At 36.8% G+C, this 21,471-nt stretch overlaps 1 protein-coding gene across 1 annotated transcript in view; it reads left to right on the top strand.

The window, feature by feature from the left end:
* Positions 1-6,440: 6,440 nt before the first annotated feature.
* The window catches only part of ADAM18 (ADAM metallopeptidase domain 18), a gene marked incomplete at both ends in the record, with an annotated part of 160,731 nt that continues 145,700 nt past the window's right edge, over positions 6,441-21,471 (top strand). The window contains 7 exons of the mRNA XM_080796291.1: positions 6,441-6,444; positions 8,028-8,268; positions 8,674-8,923; positions 12,929-12,984; positions 19,274-19,352; positions 19,750-19,826; positions 20,980-21,157. Coding sequence (XP_080652417.1) covers positions 6,441-6,444; positions 8,028-8,268; positions 8,674-8,923; positions 12,929-12,984; positions 19,274-19,352; positions 19,750-19,826; positions 20,980-21,157 — 885 coding nt within the window. The remainder of the gene's footprint in view (positions 6,445-8,027; positions 8,269-8,673; positions 8,924-12,928; positions 12,985-19,273; positions 19,353-19,749; positions 19,827-20,979; positions 21,158-21,471) is intronic.

Genomic DNA, 21,471 nt, shown 5'->3' with positions numbered 1-21,471 from the left:
ACGGCCCCCTCAGTCTTTGGTGGCCAGCATTGCGCTTTTTCCTTAGGACACTCTCCGGCCCAGTGCCCTTTCTCCTAGCAGTAAGCACACTGATCTGAATCTAAGCCTTCCCACCTGCTTTCTCTGTGTTTAGGCTTTTTTCTTTTTTTTCCATTGACCATCTCCTACCTGCCTTTTCTTTTCCATTGACCTTTTTTTCCTGTCTCCTTCCCGCCTCATGTAATGTCAAAACTTTAACTTTTTTTTTTCTGAAAATTTCCCCTCACAAACCTTTTACAACTTTCTTTTGTATCCAGGTTTTGTCCCAAGCCATTTCCTTTCAAATAACTATCTCATTTAGGACAAAATTACCTTTTATCTTTAACAAAATGTATTCCCACTCCTTACCTTTCTTATGTATCTCCTACTTTTTTTACATATAGGGTTATTTTCCTTACTTCCATCAGTCTTAGTTACAGTTAGCAGAATTTTCTATTCTTAGAAATATTTCAGTTTCTAGTGATGGTTAAGTATGAACCAATTGTGAACAGTTACAACAGAATTCTGTAGATGGCAAATTTATGAATCAGTTAAGCACAAAACATGTTTAGTAACAAAATTAAATATTCTTAGTTTCTTTGCAGTAAGAATTCAAAAGCACAAACCTACATCAAGTACTCAATGCTTTAGCATTTTATCCTATTTGGTTAAGACCTAGATGTCCAACAAATTTAATTCCATTTGTCATCCAACCAAAACTTTGAAGTTTCAGGTTACCAAAGACTTTGAAAGTTACTCTAACAATTACCCATTAAAACTTTGAGACAGACAATTAATCATCAGTTCAGTTATTTCTTTGCTAACAGATTTTAACAAATAGTATGAGCTTATTTGACCTTCAGTGAACTTTGATTGAAGTTTCACATTTACTGCTGTAACTTTAAAGACCTGTCTATCTTAATTAAACCAACAAACTTAACTTAGTTCAAATACTGATTTACGTTTCACCTGGACCCACTCCACTTTTAATGTTTACCTGAGACACGGGTGGGAAGATCTGGAGTGGGGGGCTGCTCTTCTTGCTCCTTGACAGTGAAGAGGGAAGGCGTCATGGTGCAGGAAGCACCAAGGATGGTCTAGAGGCCAGTTATGCAGGCCACACCCAAGCTGGTGCAGAAACAGAAGGGGGAGTGCTTCCAGAAGGCAGAGAAAGGATTCCCAGTTTTAGAGAGTTTTCCTGGGTAAACCTTGTCACCCAACTGGGTGGTTTTACGTTGAAAATCCTTGAAATGCTAGAGAACAAGACTTAGGGGTGTCATAGGTCTCTTACTCTCCACTTGCCCCATGTCTTCAAACACAACAAACAACATAACAGACAACAAAAAGACAAGACAAAGACAACCGCAGACCAGACCCAGCAGCCCTTCCTTAACCAGATATCAAGTCTAAGGGTGTGCAAGATATAATTCCAACTCAAAAATACAACCTGCCACTGGTGGGGATTTTCTTGGTCCCCTGACCACCTAGGGGGACTCGAATGCCCTGGCAGCTCCCTGACCACCTAGGGGGACTTGAACCCCCTGGCAATCTCCCAGTGGAAGGATGGGTCATCCCCACATCCACTCCAGCCCTGGGGAGCAATGCTGCGTCCAGCTTCTCCCCGGTGGGCCATACCCTGGAGCTCCGCAACCAGACACCAGATCCTGCAGGATAAAATCTCGAGATCTTACTTCCAGAGGCTTTTCCCAGAAATTCTGATGCTGACTCAGTTCTCGTCCTTTAATTGCGGACAGGCCCCCAGAATGTTGGAGTCCGTTATCAAATGAATGAGACTGAGACAAAGTGAAAGTTATGCAAAGTCTTATCCTATGCCAAGCATTAGAAGTTAGACTGACCAGCCAGGGCCGCCTCCGAAGAGAGCGACCCCCTCCCGATCTCACAGGCTGGTTTTATAGGGCATAACCACAGACCCAAGGTACAGTGGCTTCTATTGTTAAGGTGTTTACTCCCGGAATCGATACCAGGAACCATACCAGGAACTACGGGGGCGTTTATTCCAGGAATGAAGTCTGTGGATGTAAACAACAATATGGCTACCTAGGCAATATGGAGTTGCTCTGGCTAAACAGACCCTAATAGTTAAACAGGTTTTAACATTAAACTGGCCCTAACAAATGATGTCTGGCATAAGCCTTCCACTGCTCTTACTTAAGACATCCTGGAAAAATCTGAATAGTTGTTAGAAACAAATCTGACTTTTGGAAGAAATGTTATACTAAGGGATCATTGGTCATAAATAACAAAATCTGGTTATAACAGGCCAAGTTTTAGATCAACAGTAAGTGGTTTTAGGGCCACAAAGGTAAGTTATTATGTAGAGCTGAAGTCCAAAGGAATGGTAATGAATTAGATATTCAGGAAATTGATTATTCTTTCCATCACCCAAGGACTTTATGAATGAAAACATCTCTTCTTGTCTATCAGTTCCCTCCAAAATGACTTCTCTGCTTGCACATAGTCCAGCATACATATCTCAATCCTTTCTAGATTCATTTCCAAAGAAAATAAAAATAAGCTGTCCAGAGCCAATGCTTCTTAGTTCACATTTTCAAGAGATAAGGAAAATAGCTGTGCAAATATATCTAAATTCAGCTAATGTTCTGTCTGGATTTATAGTTCTGAGTTAGGTGTTCAAACCTGATCTCATCATCTGTGGCCAAGGAATTGTTGCCATGTAATAGGAACCAGAACACAATAACACTCCTCTTCAACAGGAATTGAGTATGTATAAGAGCCAAAGGAAAACAAAAATGGAGGCTATATAAATTCCACAACATGTAATATTGTAGCTGAAAGATTTAGAGGACTCATTTAGGACCTCAAAAATGTGAGTGGTTATTTACATAGTTAATTGATAGAACAATAAAATTGGAAATATGATAACCCTAAAAGTAATGCTATTTTTTTTTAAACACAGGTTTATATCAGAAGACAGCGATAGTAACAGCACCATGTCATAGAGTTAAAGGTGAATTGAAAGAGTCAAATTATTTAAACTGATGTTATTCATGAAAAGGTTTTTCAAAAGAAATTTAATAATACTTCGCTATAAGGAAGCTATTATTCCACATTTCATCATATTTATTCTTATTTATCAATATCATATACTAAAACAAAGACCAAAAGCGTGTGATAATTTTGTTTTATATTAATTTAGAAATGTTAATATTGACTAATATTAGCTAGAGATTAGCTAGAGATTTATTAAGCAACATATTTGTAATGAAAAATTACATTAAAGAGAATTTAAATATATTCTTAAAGTATTTATGAGCAATTATGCATCCTTCTCTGACACTTGAGATTCCTATTAGTAGATATACACAGATTAACTCCTGCTATTTATATTTATTCTTCACTAAGACTCCATGGTTATTGTTATTCTCATACTAAAATGAGGAAACAGACATAAAGAATTTAAGTAATTCCCTGTGAATTTTAGTAAGTTTCAGTGAGTTTTGAGCTGGAGTTTCATTTAAGACAACCAGACTCCAGGGTTAAACTCTTAAGAACTCTACAATTTTGACACATAGCCTGATATATCTGGTGAAGGGGGATGGAATTTACATTTACTGAGTATCTATTAGATGCCAGGCAAAATGATAAATTAACTGTCCCTCCAGGGTAGAAAGATAATTCTTTGCTAAAAGAAGGAATAAGGTTGGCATCTGTATATATTCAATATAAGTACCTATATATTCTCTCTGTCTTTCTCTCTATATATATGTATATATATGTATGAATATGTCTGTATGTATTCAAATTTATGAGACATATACATAAATAATAATATTTGACTTATTAGACATATCACTGGGAGTAAATGTAAAAATTCAACCATGAGTGAAAATAAGAGTTCATCCAATTACTAATGTGCCATTCCTCCATATTTTACTTTGATGGAGAGTTAAGTCAATGGATCTCTGTTTACCGCCTGCCACCAGAGAAGACATTTACAAATACTACCCTACACATAAAATGGTCTTATTTCTCAGTAAGGGTAAATGGGAGAGTTGGTGGTGAGGAAAGAGCTGGATAGAGGTCTTAAATATGTTTGAAAGAGTGAGCCCTATTCAGCAAGGGATTTGTAAGCAAAGAGTTGGAGGAGGTGCAACTATTTACCCAGTTCAGATGTCTGAAAGTAGGTACTTGACTTCCCAGGGTCAACTCACAGGAGGCTTTTATTTAAATGTAAAGGGTACAGTGCAGCTAAGAGAAGGCAGGCAAGCAAGAGACACCACAGAGACACCTCATGCACAAGGCCTCAGGTTTCCTTATTTTGAATTGTAAACAGCCTATTACAAATCCCACTGCCATTGTCTTGGCAAAAAGTGAAACCGGGCATCCAGGCTTTCCCAGAGAGAAAGACAGAGCTTTTCCATTCCCGCTGTAAATCAACTCTTTCTGACACAGGTGTAGAGATGGCAGAGGTAGCATGCATACATCTGGGCAGGAGCTTTCCAAGCACGTGAATGATCCAATAAAAAAATAAGTCAGGAATATTTGATGAATAAAAGTGATGTTAGTTTAGCTGGAGTAGAATTAGCAGGGACTTGTGGTAGTAAGTCAGACAGTAAACACCTGTAGAATCTGGGAAGTCTTGAAGGCCACCTGTGTTTTATTCTCAGTGAAAGAGGGAAATCACTGGAGAATTAAAGTTTCAAGCCTATGACTTCCACCTTAAAAGGTTAAAAAATGAATAAAATAAAAGTCTAGTTTGTTGAAAATAGTCTGTATAATGACAAGAGTAGAAGTAGAGAAACCAGTTAGTGGCAAAACTACTGCCATGATCCAGGAGGGAAGGGGTGGTACCTCTGACCAGGGATAGTAAAGATGGTCTTAGGAATAAATGTTCAAGGTGACCAACAGAATGAATTGACAGTTTGAATATAAAATATAAGAAAAAGTGTTTAAATAATGTTTATTGATAAAGCAGTAAGATAAGCAAGGTTAAATGTAAACACAGGCTTGTTTTCAAATTTGTGTTCTTAGTACATTTTAAAATTTACATTAAAATTTGTGAACATTGTGAGAGAAAACTCTGCAAAGGTAATGGTGAGCCAAGACAAGTGCCTGGTATGCTCTGGCAAGTAGTTTTCTCATCTGTGAGAAAGTATTTTTCCTATAAAGTATTTTTGAAGTGGTAAGGGAATGATTCAGCATGGCATGGTTTTCTTTTTACAAACTTTACTGGGATAAAGTAGGGAAGAAGTCAGTCAGACTCAGTAAGAACCAGAGGCTAGTGAAACAGCTATGAGACTAACGAATACACAGAAATGCAGGAGGAGGCAGAATCAGGTAAGAGGAAAGGAAAAGGAAAGTTTTGGGAGATATAACGGAGGTAGACTCAATTGAAGGGGTGACTGGATGGGTATACTTTGAGAGAACTACAAAGACTTAAACATTTCTGAAACAATGGATGACAACACCTTTTAGTCATGACATATTGTGTAGCTAGGTCAGCACCAGTTTGTGTTGGTGTTGACGTGGAGGGGTAAACAATGAGTTTGGTTTTGAACATGTGTATGTATGTGAGACAACTGTTGGAAATGCACAGAGGACTTTCAGAAGTACTCTTCCTCTGAAGATAAAAATAGACTAATAGTTATTATTTATTTCTTCACATATTTTTCTTTTCCTCTGTTTCCTTGTTGATGATTTTCTTTTGTCTGCATGAATTGTTAAAACTGTGTAAATGAAATGCATGTGACTACCACTTTATAGTATTTCCCTTTACTGGGGCTGCTGCAGATAATTTAGGAAAAAGAAAGCTGGGTTTAAGAATTTCATGGAGCATAGGCATAGACTGTGGCACTAAAAGCAGTGGTGCTCTATATACTAATTACTTGCTACACCTGTACTTGCATCATAAAATTAGATAGCTTTTATTAACAACTAAAATTTAGTATTTCTTTTTTCTATGCTTGTTTCACAACAGTGACTAAACGATGTCAAAAAGCCAAAGGTTGGAGAAAGAATATTATCAAGACGTTCACTGTTAACAGCTTTGCTCTTGAGTGTGAAAAAAAAAATCTGCTATTCTCTCCTTTTGTTATGGCTTAAAGTTTTGAATTTCACAAAAATAAATCCTGGGAGTGAAAATATGTAAGCTTGCGTCTATTGATTCTCCTACCTGCTGTGATCCTCTAGGAAAAAATAAGCAACATTGCCTCTTTTGAATCAGAGAAGCTTATACATCCCAAGCTGTAAGCATTCCATTGTTCACTGCTGCTGCCCACCCTCCGATGCCCAGGGCCATGCTCGCTGCTCCCTTCTCAGAAGACACCCACAGTCCACACCTTTCCAATAACTCACGGTTCCCTGCCTTATCCATTCCAGGCTTTGGGATGTTGAGAGGAAATGATGCTAGGTAAGACCAGCCCCAGAACCCTTGGATAGTCATGGGTAAGATTTTCTTGCTTCAGTGCCTTCTGCCCTATCTCCCTCTTACTGAGATAAGTGCACTTCTGCATACCTCAAAGCCTTGTACATGGATAAGGGAACCCTCACCCTAGCCCGAGTCTAATGAGAACCTTCATAAAGAGTCTCCACCATAAAGAAGATGTTCCTGTTTCAGGGGTGGAAGTACCTCACCACAGAGACCAAGAGATTCCTTTTCCAAAAATCCATCAACTGATAAATGGATAAACGTTGTATGAATAGTGATCTATGCATAATGAATATTATTCAGCCATAAAAAGGAAGGAAACCCTGACACAAATTGCATGAACCTTTGAAACCATTATTCTAAGTGAATAAAGTCAGTCACAAACCCTATATGTTATCCATTGGTATGAAATACCAGAACGGGGACATCTAGAGAGACAAAGTTTAGTGATTGTATAGGGCTGGGATTGTTTAGGAGGGGACTAAAGAGCTGGGGGTGAGGGGTGGTGAAACACACATCTGTGACTATATGAAAAATCCTAAAATTATTCAATTGTACACTTTAGTGGGTGAATTGTGTGGGAAAAAAAAAAAGTAGATATCAGGATCATTCGAACATAACTTTCCTTCACCTTCATTGCCACTAACTTATTTTAGATCACTATGGTCAGTAGCCTGCCTTAGTTTAAAAAGAATTTCTGAGGATCCCAGATGTACTAGCAGCAGGTTCAAGTTTTAATCCTGACTGGAGTTTAACGTTGCAACTGTTCACACAATTCATCCTTGCAAAAGGCTGTACTGGGATAAAAGAAGGTATAGATGAGAGGTGGGCAGAAGTTGAGTTAGGTTTTGGGTATGTGTGGTTTAAGATTTCTCTTAGAACATACAAAGACATTCTCTTGTCCACTGGAGACATATTTCCTATTTGCCTTACTGCCCTTTCCACCTCTATAGCTTCCCTGCTAGTGCTTAGAGTAACTGTTAACAAAACACTTAGGTTTCCTTTCCCTCTCTTCAGCTAATTACAATTTAATGCTATAAGAATAGGCACACAGTTGAAGAAAAGTGGTTTTTTTTAAAAGATTTTATTTATTTATTTGACAGATAGAGATCACAAGTAGGCAGAGAGGCAGGCAGAGAGAGAGGAGGAAGCAGGCTCCCTGCTGAGCAGAGAGCCCGATGCAGGGCTCCATCCCAGGACTCTGGGATCATGACCTGAGCTGAAGGCAGAGGCTTTAACCCACTGAGCCACCCAAGTGCCCCAAGAAAAGTGTTTTGATTGCCTTGTCCAAGATCAAGTTCAATATTCTTGATTTTTCCTTATTCGCAAAGATTAGTCAGCAGGAGCACCATTTAGAAAATTTCTCCCAGGAGTGGTTAACATTCCTATTTCCCTCTCTCTCCTCCATCAAAGCAAATAAAAAATATGCCAGAAAACCATGGCACGGGGAATTAAAATTACCAAAAACTTCAGCAGAAAAGCAAATCCCGCTCATTTGCCCCTTTGTCGCTATTGGAGGGTTTAGTCAACATAAACTTAGCCAGAACAAATCAGTTGTATGCAAAGGCATAAGCTTCTGTCTGGTGCTTCCCTTCCTTAGAGCTGTGGAAGCCGCTGATCTACTCTGGAGCCCTAAGGGTGAGCCAGCGCGAGCTGAAAGCAAGCACAATGCTCACCCGCCCGAATGGGCCAGTGTGCTGGACTTTCCTGAGTACTCCTGACCACGAGCCTCAGAGCTGCCCAACGGCCTTCAGCCTCGGAGGTGCTGGCAGCGCTCCGGACAGCCATGTTCCTTCTGTTTGCACTGCTCTCTGTGTTTGGAGGGCTGCATGCCCACGTGGGTAAGACCACTGGAGCCTCGACTCCCTTTTCCTTTTGCCTCCAAGCAGGCCAGACTTCCGGGGGAGCAATTTCCTTTTCTCTGGGACCCCTACTACCCCCACTCCCGGATGCCCTGCTGGTGCCTTCCCCCCGCATCTCCCCCTCCCGCAGGTTAGAGTAGGTGACTGAGGATGTTATCCACACTCCACACTCCGCATCAGAGGTGGAAGGTCCTAGTGGCTGAAATGCCGCCAGTCTTCCTGGATCAACCCGTCTGTGGCCAGAGGTTCTAGAGGTGTGAGCACTGCCCTCAATTTATTCCTCAGAGTCCCAAGGAAACGGGGCCCTGATGTGGTTCTGGAAACAAACAAGATGGTCCTATAGAACTGTAATGTCTAATTTTTATTTATTTGTTTGGATCTTAGCCGTTCTCAGTGTGCCACTGAAAATCTAGTGAAAGCTGTGCACCAAGAAAAGCAGGCACATCTACATAAATTCACTTACATCTTGAGACCCCAGCATGTACTGGAGATTAAGAACCCATGCTTGATTGAGAGAACTGTTCCAGAAGAAGAAAAAAATTTTTTTCCTATTGCAGATTCTGAAGGAATATTACTGCATATCACAGTTCCATGGAAGATAAGGTCGAATGATAGTGAAGATTCAGAGAAGCAGGTAAATGACAAGAATATTTGTTTTATAATTTAATTTTTTAAGTCTCGTTTTATTTACCTTTGTATTAAGTCAGATCATACTGCTCTATAGTCACTTGCAAAGTACAGTATTTTCCCTGTGCTATTTTGTACATTCTGATCCTCCCTTCCCACACTTCTGCTAACTCCTGTGTCTTTCTCACTTCTCCATCTCTTCCAACATACTTGTACACAACTTCCAATAAATATTAAACTCGTTTCAGGAATCATACTGGTAGAAAAAATCAGAATGAAATATGTATAACGATGGCCTAGCCTGTAATTTAAACAAATTTGTGAATGGCCACCAAGTGACAGAAAAAATAGTCTTGAGGAAAATTTGACCCAGAAACAAAAGTGTTCCTAGAAGTAATGGCCAAAGAAAGAAAGAAGAAGAAGAAAAGAAAAAAAAATTCACATTTACTTGCCTATAATGATATTAAAATAAATAAATAATAAATGTAAAAAGTAGTTGAAAGAATGCTTACTTGTTATATTAAAAAAGTGATTAAATTGAAGGCATCCACTTTGATTATTTTCTTGGCTAAAATACTTCAAATTAGTATAGTTATAATTTTTTGCATTATAAACTGGAGGTTAAAGTGCTGTAGTCAATATATGGTAACTCTGAGAAAATTTTTCAGGTTGAAGGAAAACTTTTTGAAAAAAGGCTAAGTTAAAAAATTAAGAATTCATTAACTCTATTTTGACATGCAAAATTGGAACTGATCATGATTAAGTTCTACTATTGAACAATTATAATAAAAATAAAATGTATGTGAAAATGTACTTGAAAATTACAATGAAATAATTTCCTTTAGAGTAGTTTCATATACTAATCTCATTTAGTTCTCAAATTAACCTTCTGAAGTAGGATATATATTCATATATATATATGAATTTTTAAAAAAGAAGATTAAAAATGTTAACAACATCAAACCTATGTTTCAGGACATGAAATCTAATCTTGATGACTGCAATTCCATTACAAGTAAACTGTTTTCTGTTGAAAAGCTTTTACGTGAAAAGTTTTTTTTCTGATCTACTTCAGTTTGTACATTGCCATTGCATGACAACTTAATTTTTTTAAAAAAATTTTAAAGATTTTATTTATTTATATGACAGACAGAGATCACAAGTAAGCAGAGAGGCAGGCAGAGGCGGGGCAGCGGGGAAGAAGGCTCCCCACTGAGCAGAGAGCCCGATGTGGGGCTCGATCCCAGGATCCTGGGATCATGACCTGAGCCCAAAGCAGAGGCTTTAACCCACTGAGCCACCCAGGTGCTCACAGTCTTTATTTTAAATTCTATTTTGTTGGTTATGAATATAGTTATGCCAGCTTTTTTTTTTCTATCCCATGAACTATCTTTTTTCATCCCTTCGATTTCAGGTTGTGTGTGTCCTTTCTTCTGAAATTCATCTCATGTGGGTAGAACACAGATAGGTCTTGTATTTTTAATCCATTCAGCCACCTTATGCCTTTTGATTGTAGAGTTCATTTACATTTGAAGTAATTATTGATAGACATGTAGTTATTGCCATTTTGCTAATTGTTGTGTGTGTGTGTGTGGTTTTTTTTTTGGCTATTTTTGTAGTTCTTCTCTATTCTTTTCTTTCTCTCTTCCCCTGTGGTTTGATGTCTTTTGCTAGTGCTATGTTTAGATTTCTTTCTCATTTTACTTTTGTGTAGTTTACTTTTTTAATGTATTTGTGATTATTGTGAGGTTTACATATAACTTCCTATTTTATGTTTTGAGTTGACAGCAACTTAAATTGGAACACATTCCAAAACTTTACATTTTTCTCCTCCTCTCATGTGTTATATTCTTGTCACATGTTGCATCTTTTTATTACCCTCCAACTAATTCTTGTAGTTTTAACTAATTTTATCATTTCTGCCTTTTAACCTTCATACTTGCTTTATAAGTGATTGATCCACTACCTTCACTATGTGTTTACCTTTTCTAGTGATCCTTTTTAATTTTATATGTTTTCCTGTTATTAATTTGTGTTATTTCTTTTCAGTTTAGAGAAGTCTTTTTAACATTTCTTTTAAGGCCAGTTTAGTGGTGATAACTCTTTCAGGTTTTGCCTAACTTGAAATCTTAATCTCTTATTCGATTCAGAATAATAGCCTTTCCAGGAAGAGAATTATTGGTTGGAAGTTTTTTTCCATTCAGACACTTGAATATGTCATATCACTCTCTTCTGGCTTGTATAGTTTCTACTGAAAGACTTATGAGCTCTCCTTGCATGTAGTAAGTTGTGCTTCTTTTGCTGGTTTAAAAAAATCTCTTTATCTTTAACTTTGACCATTTTAATTGTAATATATCTTGGTGTGGATCTGTTTGAATTTATTTTATTTAGGACTGTCTAGGCTTCCTGGAATTTTTTATCTGTTTCCTTCCTCATTTTAGGGAATATTTCAGTCACTAATTCTTCAAATAATTTTTCTGGCCCTTTCTCTGTCTCTCTGCTCCTTCTGGGATCACTATAATCTAAGTATTATTCCACTTGATGTTGTACCAATGGTTTCTTATTTATCTTCATTTTTTAAATTCTTCTTTTTTCCACTGCTTTCTCTGGGTGAATTCTCTTGCTTTGCTTTCCAGCTCAATGATCCAGTCTTTGGCTTCATTCAGTGCTGTTGAACCCCACTAGTACATCTTTCATTTCAGTTATGGTATTCTTTAGCTCTTTAACTTCTGTTTGGAACTTTCTTATATTTACTATCTCTTTGTTGAGGATATCACAGTGCTCATCACTATTCTTCCAAGTTTGGTGAACATCTATATGACTGTTACTTTTAACTCTTTATCAGGTTGATTGTGCATCTGCATTTCATTAATGACTTTCTGATGTTTTGTCTTTTATTTGGAACATATTCTCCTATCTCTTCACTTTTCTGATTTTCTGAATTTGTTTTTATGTATTAGGCAAACCAACTACCTCTCCCAGTCTTGAAGGATCAGCCTTTTGTAGTTGTCACAAGAAACCTAAAAACACAGTCTCCTCTGACCACTAGAGTTACACCCTCCAGGGGTGTCACTATAGAAGCTGTGAACACTCATCTGCCACACAGGGGTTGGCAGAGCTGGCACCCATGACAGCCAGATACATCACAGAGCTGCACTGAGGCCCTGGGTGGGTGGGGGATGCTGTCTGGCCTGGCTGTAAAGAATGGCTGCGCTGCCATAATGTGGACAGGGTTCTTAGTTGGGTGTGCCCAAAAGCTCTAGCAAGTTAGAGAGATAGTTCCAAGATGATGCCCACCAACACTGACATTAGCAAAATAGGATGATATTGCTGCTATAGCGCCCACCAGCTTCTCTGTCCCCAGAGAAAATTCCAGTGGTTTACTACTACTCTGGTAGGTGCTTTAAGTTTAGTAAATGGGTCTAGACTAAATATGGCCTAGATGATTTCAAATTAGTGTTTTTGCTCTCGGTCCCAGGGTCGGTGACCCTGCATATTCTCTGTTTAACAGTGGGTGCTCCATGCTCTACAGTTCTGAGGTTTTCCTGGATGTAATCTATTGGTTTTCAAAGCCTGGTATTTTGGGGTCTCAGTCTCTTATGTAGGGTCTAACATTTGAGGTGTCTACTGTGTGGCACAAACCTCTGACTCCTTAGGAAAATCTTTGTCTTCCCTCCCAATTATGTATCACCCTTCTGGAATGTTTTTTGTTTGTTTTGATTTGTTTTTTGCAAGATTGTATCTCTGCCTCTCCTGACCATTGCAATGCTGTCCTTTTTGTTTTCTCCTGTAGAGTCCCTGTTCATCTGGTTTTTCAGTTTTCTTCAGAGTAAATTACTCCATATGTAGTTATATATTGGTTGTATCCATGGGAATGTGTGAGTTCAAGATTTTCTTGTGTTGTTATCTTGAACCCAGACCCCCCCAAGTGAGTCTTTTTGTTAACATGAGAGAAAAGTATCAGTTTATATATTTCTGATTTACTAAGTCATCTTTATTTGCTTTATTTTAGGTGATTTATATCATTACAATTGATGAAAAGCCATACACTCTGCATCTCAGAAAACAGTAAGATATCATTTTTCTTTAAAACTCATATTTTAATTTTTAAATATTTTGGTATACAACTTAAATTAAATAATGCAATGTAACATAGAATGCTTGATCATATCAATATGAATACATTACTTGTATGGGATCCTAACACACCACTCTCAGTAATAGATCATCCAAGCATGAAATCAATAAAGAAACAAGAGCACTGAATGATACATTGGACCAGATGGACCTCATAGATATATACAGAACATTCCACCCTAAAACAACAGAATACTAATTTTTCTCAAGCACACATGGAACTTTCTCCAGAATAGACCACATACTGGGTCACAAAAAGGACTCAACTGATACCAAAAGAATGAGATTATTCCCTGCATATTCTCAGACCACAATACTTTGAAACTGGAACTCAATCACAAGAAAAAGTTTGGAAGGAATACAAACACTTGGAAACTAAAGACCGTCCTACTCAAGAATGTTTGGATCAATCAGGAAATCAAAGAAGAACTTAAAATATTCATGGAAACCAATGAAAATGAAAACATATCAGCCCCAAACCTATGGGATACAGCAAATGCAATCCTAAGGGGGAATCATATAGCCATTCAAGCCTCCCTCAAAAAAAAAAAAATTGAAAAATCCTGAATAAAGCAGCTCTCTTTACACCTCAAAGAACTGGAGAATCAATAACAAATTAAGCCAACCCCACACACAAGAATATAATCAAGATTAGAGCAGAGATGAATGAGATAGAAACTAGGGATACAGTAGAACATATCAATGAAACAAGAAGCTGTTTTTTTGAAAGAATCAATAAGATTGATAAACCCCTGGCCACACTAATCCAAAAGAAAAGAGAGGGGATCCAAATTAATAAAATTATGAATGAAAAGGGAGAGATCACAACACCAAGGAAATAGAAACAATCATCAGAAATTATTATCAACAGTTATGTGTCAATAAGTTAAGCAACCTAGATGAAACGGATGTGTTCCTAGAAAACTGCTAACTCCAAAACTGAATCAGGAAGAAATTGACAACCTGAATAGACCAATATTTAGTAACAAGATTGAAGCGTTGATGAAAAACCTCCCAAAAAACAAGAGCACAGGACCTGACAGATTCCCTGGGGAAATCTATCAAACATTCAAAGAAGAAATAACACCTGTTCTCCTGAAACTGTTTCAAAACATTGAAACAGAAGGAAAACTTTCAGACTCTTTCTATGAAGCCAGCATTACCCTGATCTCCAAACCAGGCAAAGACCCACCCAAAAGGAGAATTTCAGACTGATATCCCTGATGAATATGGATACCAAGATTCTCAACAAGATCCTAGCTAATAGGATCCAACTGTACATTAAAAAGATTATACACCATGACCAGGTGGGATTTATCCATGGGATGCAAGGGTGGTTCAACATTTGCAAATCAATCAATGTGATAGAACAAATCAAGAAGAGAAGAGAGAAGAAACATGTGGTCCTCTCAACTGATGCAGAAAAAGCATCTGACAAAATCCAGCATCTGTTCCTGATTAAAACGTTTCAAAGTATAGGGGTAGAGAGAACATTCCTCAACTTCATAATATTTCTCTATGAAAAACCCACAGTGAATATCATCCTCAATGGGAAAAAGCTGACAGCCTTCCCTCTGAGATCGGGAACACGACAAGGATGCCCACTCTCACCACTTTTGTTCAACATAGTATTAGAAGTCCTAGCAACAGTAATCAGACAACAAAGAGAAATAAAAGGTATTCAGATTGGCAAAGAAGAAGTCAAACTCTCTCTCTTTGCAGATGACATGATACTTTATATGGAAAACCCAAAAGACTCCACCCCCAAACTACTAGAACTCATACAGCAATTCCGTAATGTGGCAGGATACAAAAATCAATGTACAGAAATCAGTTGCTTTCTTATACATGAACATCGAAAATACAGAAAGGGAAATGAGAGAATTGATTCCATTTACCTTAGCACCAAGAACCATAAGATATCTGGGAATAAACCTAACAAAAGAGGTAAAGGATCTGTACTTGAGGAGCTACAGAACACTCATGAAAGAAACTGAAGAAGACACAAAAAGTTGGAAGACCATTCCATGCTCATAAACATTGTTAAAATGTCTATAGTGCCTAGAGCGATCTATATTTCAATGCCATTCTGATCAAAATTCCATGGGCATTTTTCAAAGAGCTAGAGCAAACAATCCTAAAATTTGTATGGAGTCAGAAGATACCCCACATTTCTAAGAAAATGTTGAAAAAGAAAAACAAAACTGGCGGCATCACGTTACCTGCTTTCAAGCTTTACTACAAAGCTGTGATCACCAAGACAGCATGGTATTGGCATAAAAACAGACACATAGACTAGTGGAACAGAGTAGAGAGCCCAGATATGGACCCTCAACTCTATGGTCAAATAATCTTCAACAAAGCAAGAAAAAATATACAGTGAAGAAAAGACAGTCTGTTCAATAAATGGTGCTGGGAAAATTGGGCAGCTATGTGTAAAAGAATGAAACTCGACCATTCTCTTACACCATACACAAAGAAAAACTCGAAATGGATAAAAGACCTCAATGTGAGCCAGGAATCCATCAGAATCCTTGAGGAGAACATAGACAGTAACTTCTTTGACATTAGCCACAGCAACTTCTTTCAAGACATGTCTCCAAAGGCAAGGGAAACAAAAGGGAAAATGAACTTTTGAGACTTCATCAAGATCAAAAGCTTCTGCACAGCAAAGAAAACAATCAACATAGCAAAGAGGCAACCCACAGAATGGGAGAAGATATTCACAAGTGACACGACAGACAAAGGGCTGATATCCAAGATCTATAAGAACTCCTCAAACTCAACACACAGAACAGATAATCATGTCAAAAAATGGGCAGAAGACATGAACAGACACTTCTCCAAAGAAGACATACAAATTGCTAACAGACACATGAAAATATGTTCATCATCATGAGACATCAGGGACATTCAAATCAAAACCACATTGAGATACCACCTTACATCAGTTAGAATGGCCAAAATTAACAAGACAGTAAACAAAATGTTGGAGAGAATGTGGAGAAAGGAGAACCCTCTCACACTGTTGGGGGGAATGCAAGTTGGGGCAGCCACTTTGGAAAACAGTGTGGAGATTCCTTAAGAAATTAAAAATAGGGATGCCTGGGTGGCTCAGTGGGTTAAAGCCTCTCCCTTCAGCTCAGGTCACGACCTCAGGGTCCTGGGATCGAGCCCCACGTCAGGCTCTCTGCTCAGTGGGGAGCCTGCTTCCTCCTCTCTCTCTGCCTGTCTCTCTGTCTACTTGTGATCTCTGTCTGTCAAATAAATAAATAAAATCTTAAAAAAAAAAGAAATTAAAAATAGAGCTTCCCTATGACCCTGCAATTGCACTACTGGGTATTTACTGCAAAGATACAGATATAGTGAAAAGAAGGGCCATCTGTACCCCAGTGTTCATAACAGCAATGGCCACAGTCCCCAAACTGTGGAAAGAACCAAGATGCCCTTCAGTGGATGAATGGATAAGGAAGATGTGGTCCATATTTACAATGGAGTATTATGTCTCCATCAAAAAGGTTGAATACCCAACTTTTTATCAACATGGATGGGACTGGAAGAGATTATACTGAGTGAAATAAGTCAAGCAGAGTCAATTATCATATGGTTTCACTTATTTGTGGAACATAAGCAATAACACGGAGCACAAGGGGAGATGAAGAGTAGAAGGGAGTTGGGGGAAATTGGAGGGGGAATGAACCATGAGAGACTGTGGACTCTGAGAAACAAACTGAGGCTCTTGGAGGGAGGGAGTGAGGGTGGGGTGAGCCTGGTGGTGGGTATTATTGAGGGCACATATTGCATGGAGCACTGGGTGTGGTGCATAAACAATGAATTCTGGAACATTGAAAGGAAATTTTAAAAAAATAAAAAATAATAAATAATAAAAATTAAAAATTAAAAAAAAAGTTAAAAAAAAGTGTGCCTGATGTAAAATCAAACTTAGTTATGCATCAAGTGGTTATTGGTGGGAAATTCAACTAATGACATATTTTATGAATGTGTTAATTATATTTGTATTTATTTTTAACAACTTTATTGGGTACATTCATATGTCATAAAACTCATTCGAGTGTCTATTTCAATAATTTTTAATAACTATATACAGTATTGAAACCAGCTACCATAAATCAGTTGTAGATCACTTCATATCCTATGTAAGATCCTCATGCCATTTCACATTTAATCCGGGTTCCCACCCACCACTCCAGGCAACACTCATGCAATCAATATACTTTCTGTCTCCTAATTTACAGTTTCTCAACATTTCATGCAAGTGGAGGCAAACAGCCTCTTCTTCGCCTACATCTTTGAAAATATATATTTGTAACTACTGCAATTTGTCTGCCTTACATCTCCGTAGTTGAAAAACATGGAGGAAAACTCCTCACTTATGACTATTCTCACCTAATTCATGACCATTAAACATATGTTGGTCTTTAATGTCTGTAAAACTCGATTAAAATATTTTCTGAGAAGAAAGTCTTCTTTTTTTATAAGAAATTTCTTCATGTTTCTGAATGCCAGTTATTTTTTAGTCTTCATTTTTCTTGACCAAATTGCAGTATTTTGTCTAGCTGATCAGTATCTCCTCCAAAAATTCTTTATTTGACTTCCAGAACACTGCAGACTTCTGGTTTAATTCTTACCATTGTGTTTACTCTCTCAGTTTTCTTTGTTTCGTCTTGTTTGTTTTTTAGATTCTTCCCCATCTCTCCAATCTTAGAATACTCCATGGTACTTTTCTTGAATCTTGTTTTCCCTTGCTACATTCAATCATCTGGTTATTTCATCCCCTCTTGCAGTTTTAAATACATTCATGTATTGATTACTCCCAAGTTATAGCTCTACTTTATTCCTCTCCAATGAACACCATATTTGTTTATCTGACTACTTATTTGATAATCTGGTGTTTGCTAGAATTCTCATGCTTATCATATCCATAATGTACTACTATTTTTTTAAGATTTTATTTATCTATTTGACAGACAGAGATCACAAGTAGGCAGAGAGGCTGGCAGAGAGAGAGGGTGAAGCAGGCTCCCTGCTGAGCAAAGAGCCCGATGCGGGGTTCGATCCCAGGATCCTGAGATCATGACCTGAGCCGAAGGTAGAGGCTTTAACCCACTGAGTCACCCAGGTGCCCCCATAATTTACTTCTGATACTTTCCCCAAATTTATCCTTCCTACAGTCATCTCAGTAAATGGCAACTCTAGTTTCTCAAAATGAAACCTTGGAGTCATCCTTGATATCAATTTTTTCTCTTGTTTTCCTTTACAATGGATTATTTCCCACAATAGATTATTAAATTCCATGTTCAACCTTCAAAATATACCTGTAATTGGACCTCTACCACTGCTACTGTTTTAGTTCAAGTCACTATCATATCTTGCCTGGATAATAGCCCAATTGCTCTCTCTGCTTATTTGCCCTACAGATAATTCTCAAGATAGCAGTCAGTCTGATTCTATTAAAATGTTGGTCTGAGGGATGCCTGGCTGGCTCAGTCAGAAGAATATGTGACTCTTGATATTAAGGTTGTGAGTCAGAGCCCCATGTAGGATGTAAAGATTGTGTAAATAAATAAAACTTAAAAAAATAACATAAAATATTGGTCTGATCCTATCATATATCTGTTTGAAATCTTCTAATGGCTTCTCATCTCTGTGACACCATCTCTTACTACTGTCTCTCATCTTCAATCAACCTTTCATTCCAGTCACATCATCCCTTAGCTGTTCTTTATATACAGAAGGCATATTTTGGCCTCAGGGTCTTTTCCTTTTCTCCTGTGTCTCAAATAACATATCTGTACAAATCCATGGGGTTTGTTTTCAGGTTCAGTTTATTCAGTGAGGTTTTTCATGCCATCCTACCTTTACAACCAAATTCCCTCACCCAGGCCTTATTTATAACATTTAACATCTAACATGCTAGCAGTATTTGTCTCTCACTATCATGAAGACCAGTGGTTTTGTCTTTTGTTTACTGCTCTATCCCAATACCTAGAAGAGGATCTATCAGTAGGCACCTAGTAAATGTTTGTTAGATAAAGACATACATAGGCTCATATGTTAATATCTGATACAGAGGAGTCAGTATGCTCTAATTAAAGCAAGTTATTATATGAACCCTAGATATTTCGCATTTATTTTTATTTTGATGTTTATATTAATATTAAATTCGTGACTCAACCATTTTTATTTTTGTTTCCCTTAGCTCATTTTTATCCCAGGACTTTTTGGTTTATACATATAATGAAACTGGATTTTTGCATTTAGAGTCTTCATATTTTAAGGTAAGCTCTAGATGTCATAGATATTTGTTTTCATATTTTTTTTTATTGAAGTGGCCATATCACTAACATTGGGATATGTCTGTCCCATGATGACAATTTAATACAAATATTTTATTTTGCATAATTACGACCTGTTATGTGGTTGATTGTTGTACATAAAAATAGTACATGATAGAGATAAAACCAGACATAAAAAAATACTCATTGGCACCTTGGTGGTGCGAAATAAGGAGGATTATCAAATACCCTTTTTCCCTGAAAAGCTGCATTAACAAATCTAAATGATACACAATCATTATTTTCAATTATTTTAACATTTTTAATCTTCTGTAATGTTAGCAAATACATTTTTATTCATAAAGAATTTATTCATTTACTTTTCTATATTGTTTTTTAGATGCATTGCCATTACCAAGGATATTTTGCAGATATTCCAAATTCCCTTGCAACACTCAGCATTTGTTCTGGACTCAGGTAATAGGATCTTACCTGATACTTATACATGGAAAACTTTAAAATGAAACAGTGGCTAGCAGATATAAATCTGGGAATGTTTAAGAAGAATCTAAATCTGAAAGGTTGCTTTATATCAATATTAGCAGCTGAACTCTAGTGTCCATTCAAATGAAATCACTCCAGGGAATCCTGACTGGAGTTATTTTTTTCAAGATACTGTGCAGAAGGGGATAGTTTCAGTAAAGGAAACTTTATAACTAAATAATATTGTTGCATTATCTTTCAATTATCTCAAATAGTTATGGAAAATGATATGAATTAATCATTTCAATACATACATATCGTAAGCTTTGAGTTTAGGTGCACTAAGTATCAGACATAAATCAACTAATTAAGAAGGCCCCTGGGAGGTAAAAGGACAGAGATAAGTTATTTTAATCAGTGGTGGTGGCAAGAGAAAGATATTAAGTTTATTAGAGGGAGACTGGTCCAGAGCAAAGAAAAAAAAAAAAGATTCTCCCTAACTTCCTTTTGGTTTTGGTTGCCTGACTTCTAGAATTTGTTCATATCAACTCAGAAAAATTGGTATTCATTTAATGTGGTTTTCATAGATATCCACCTCTTTAAATATACACTCTATATACCTGCTTCCCTTTATTCTAAACTCTGAGAACATGATCATGATTGGAATTCTCAATAAGTACTTGATTTTCAACAAATCCCTGATTCTTAACTAATATATCTTGAATAAATATGACTACTACACAGGTAATATAAATTAATTTGCATATATATTTTTCTTTAATATATGAGCAAAAGTAAGGTAGATGTGATATCTCAGTTACTAATGGTATACCAGAAAAAATGGGAAAATAAAGTGTTTTCATAATGTGTTTCTTACTATATTTCAAAGTGGAATTTCTATTGATTTCTTCTTTATAATTTCCATGCCTTTGTTGATGTTCTTTATTTATTGAGACATCATTAAAGTATTTCTCTTTAGTTGCTTATATATTATTTCTTTTAGTTCTTTGAAATTATTTGAATACCTAGTTTAAAGTTTTAAAATTTAATCCTTTAAATTTTTTAAGGTTTTTTTTTCACATTTCAGATTATAGCTTTGATGGGATCACTTGTAGGGTTTTTATATCATTGCTTTCTAAATATTCAGGGGATTCCTTCAGTTTGAAAACATCAGCTATGGAATTGAGCCATTGGAATCTTCAGCACAATTTCAGCACATAATTTATCAAGTGAAAAATGAGAATCCAGCTATACCACTGTTAGCAGAAAATTACAGTAATATTTGGCAGAAAGACCAACCCTATAAAGATAATTTAAGCTTACAGGTAACATGATGATTCTAATGTAATGACATACTGTGAAATTACTTATGTAGAATTTTTTTGATTGTGGAAAGGAACTATTTAGCTGTAGAGTAGAAATAGCAAATTTGATATCTTCTTTCTGACTTTTAAATAAAATGCCTATATTCCATCTAAAATATATGAAAAATTACACAATAATGTATTTTAGGTTTATTATAATGTATTATGTTCTATTTCTTGTTTTCTATTTTATTCAAGCAAAAATGGAGATTTTTAAGTAAAATTTAGAAATACAGGAAGAATAAAGTCACTATATAAATAAAGACAATAAAATA

This window comes from Martes martes, assembly GCF_963455335.1.
Source record: "Martes martes genome assembly, chromosome: 2".
Classification (NCBI taxonomy): domain Eukaryota; kingdom Metazoa; phylum Chordata; class Mammalia; order Carnivora; family Mustelidae; genus Martes; species Martes martes.
This window is presented reverse-complemented; position numbering and strand designations above follow the sequence as displayed.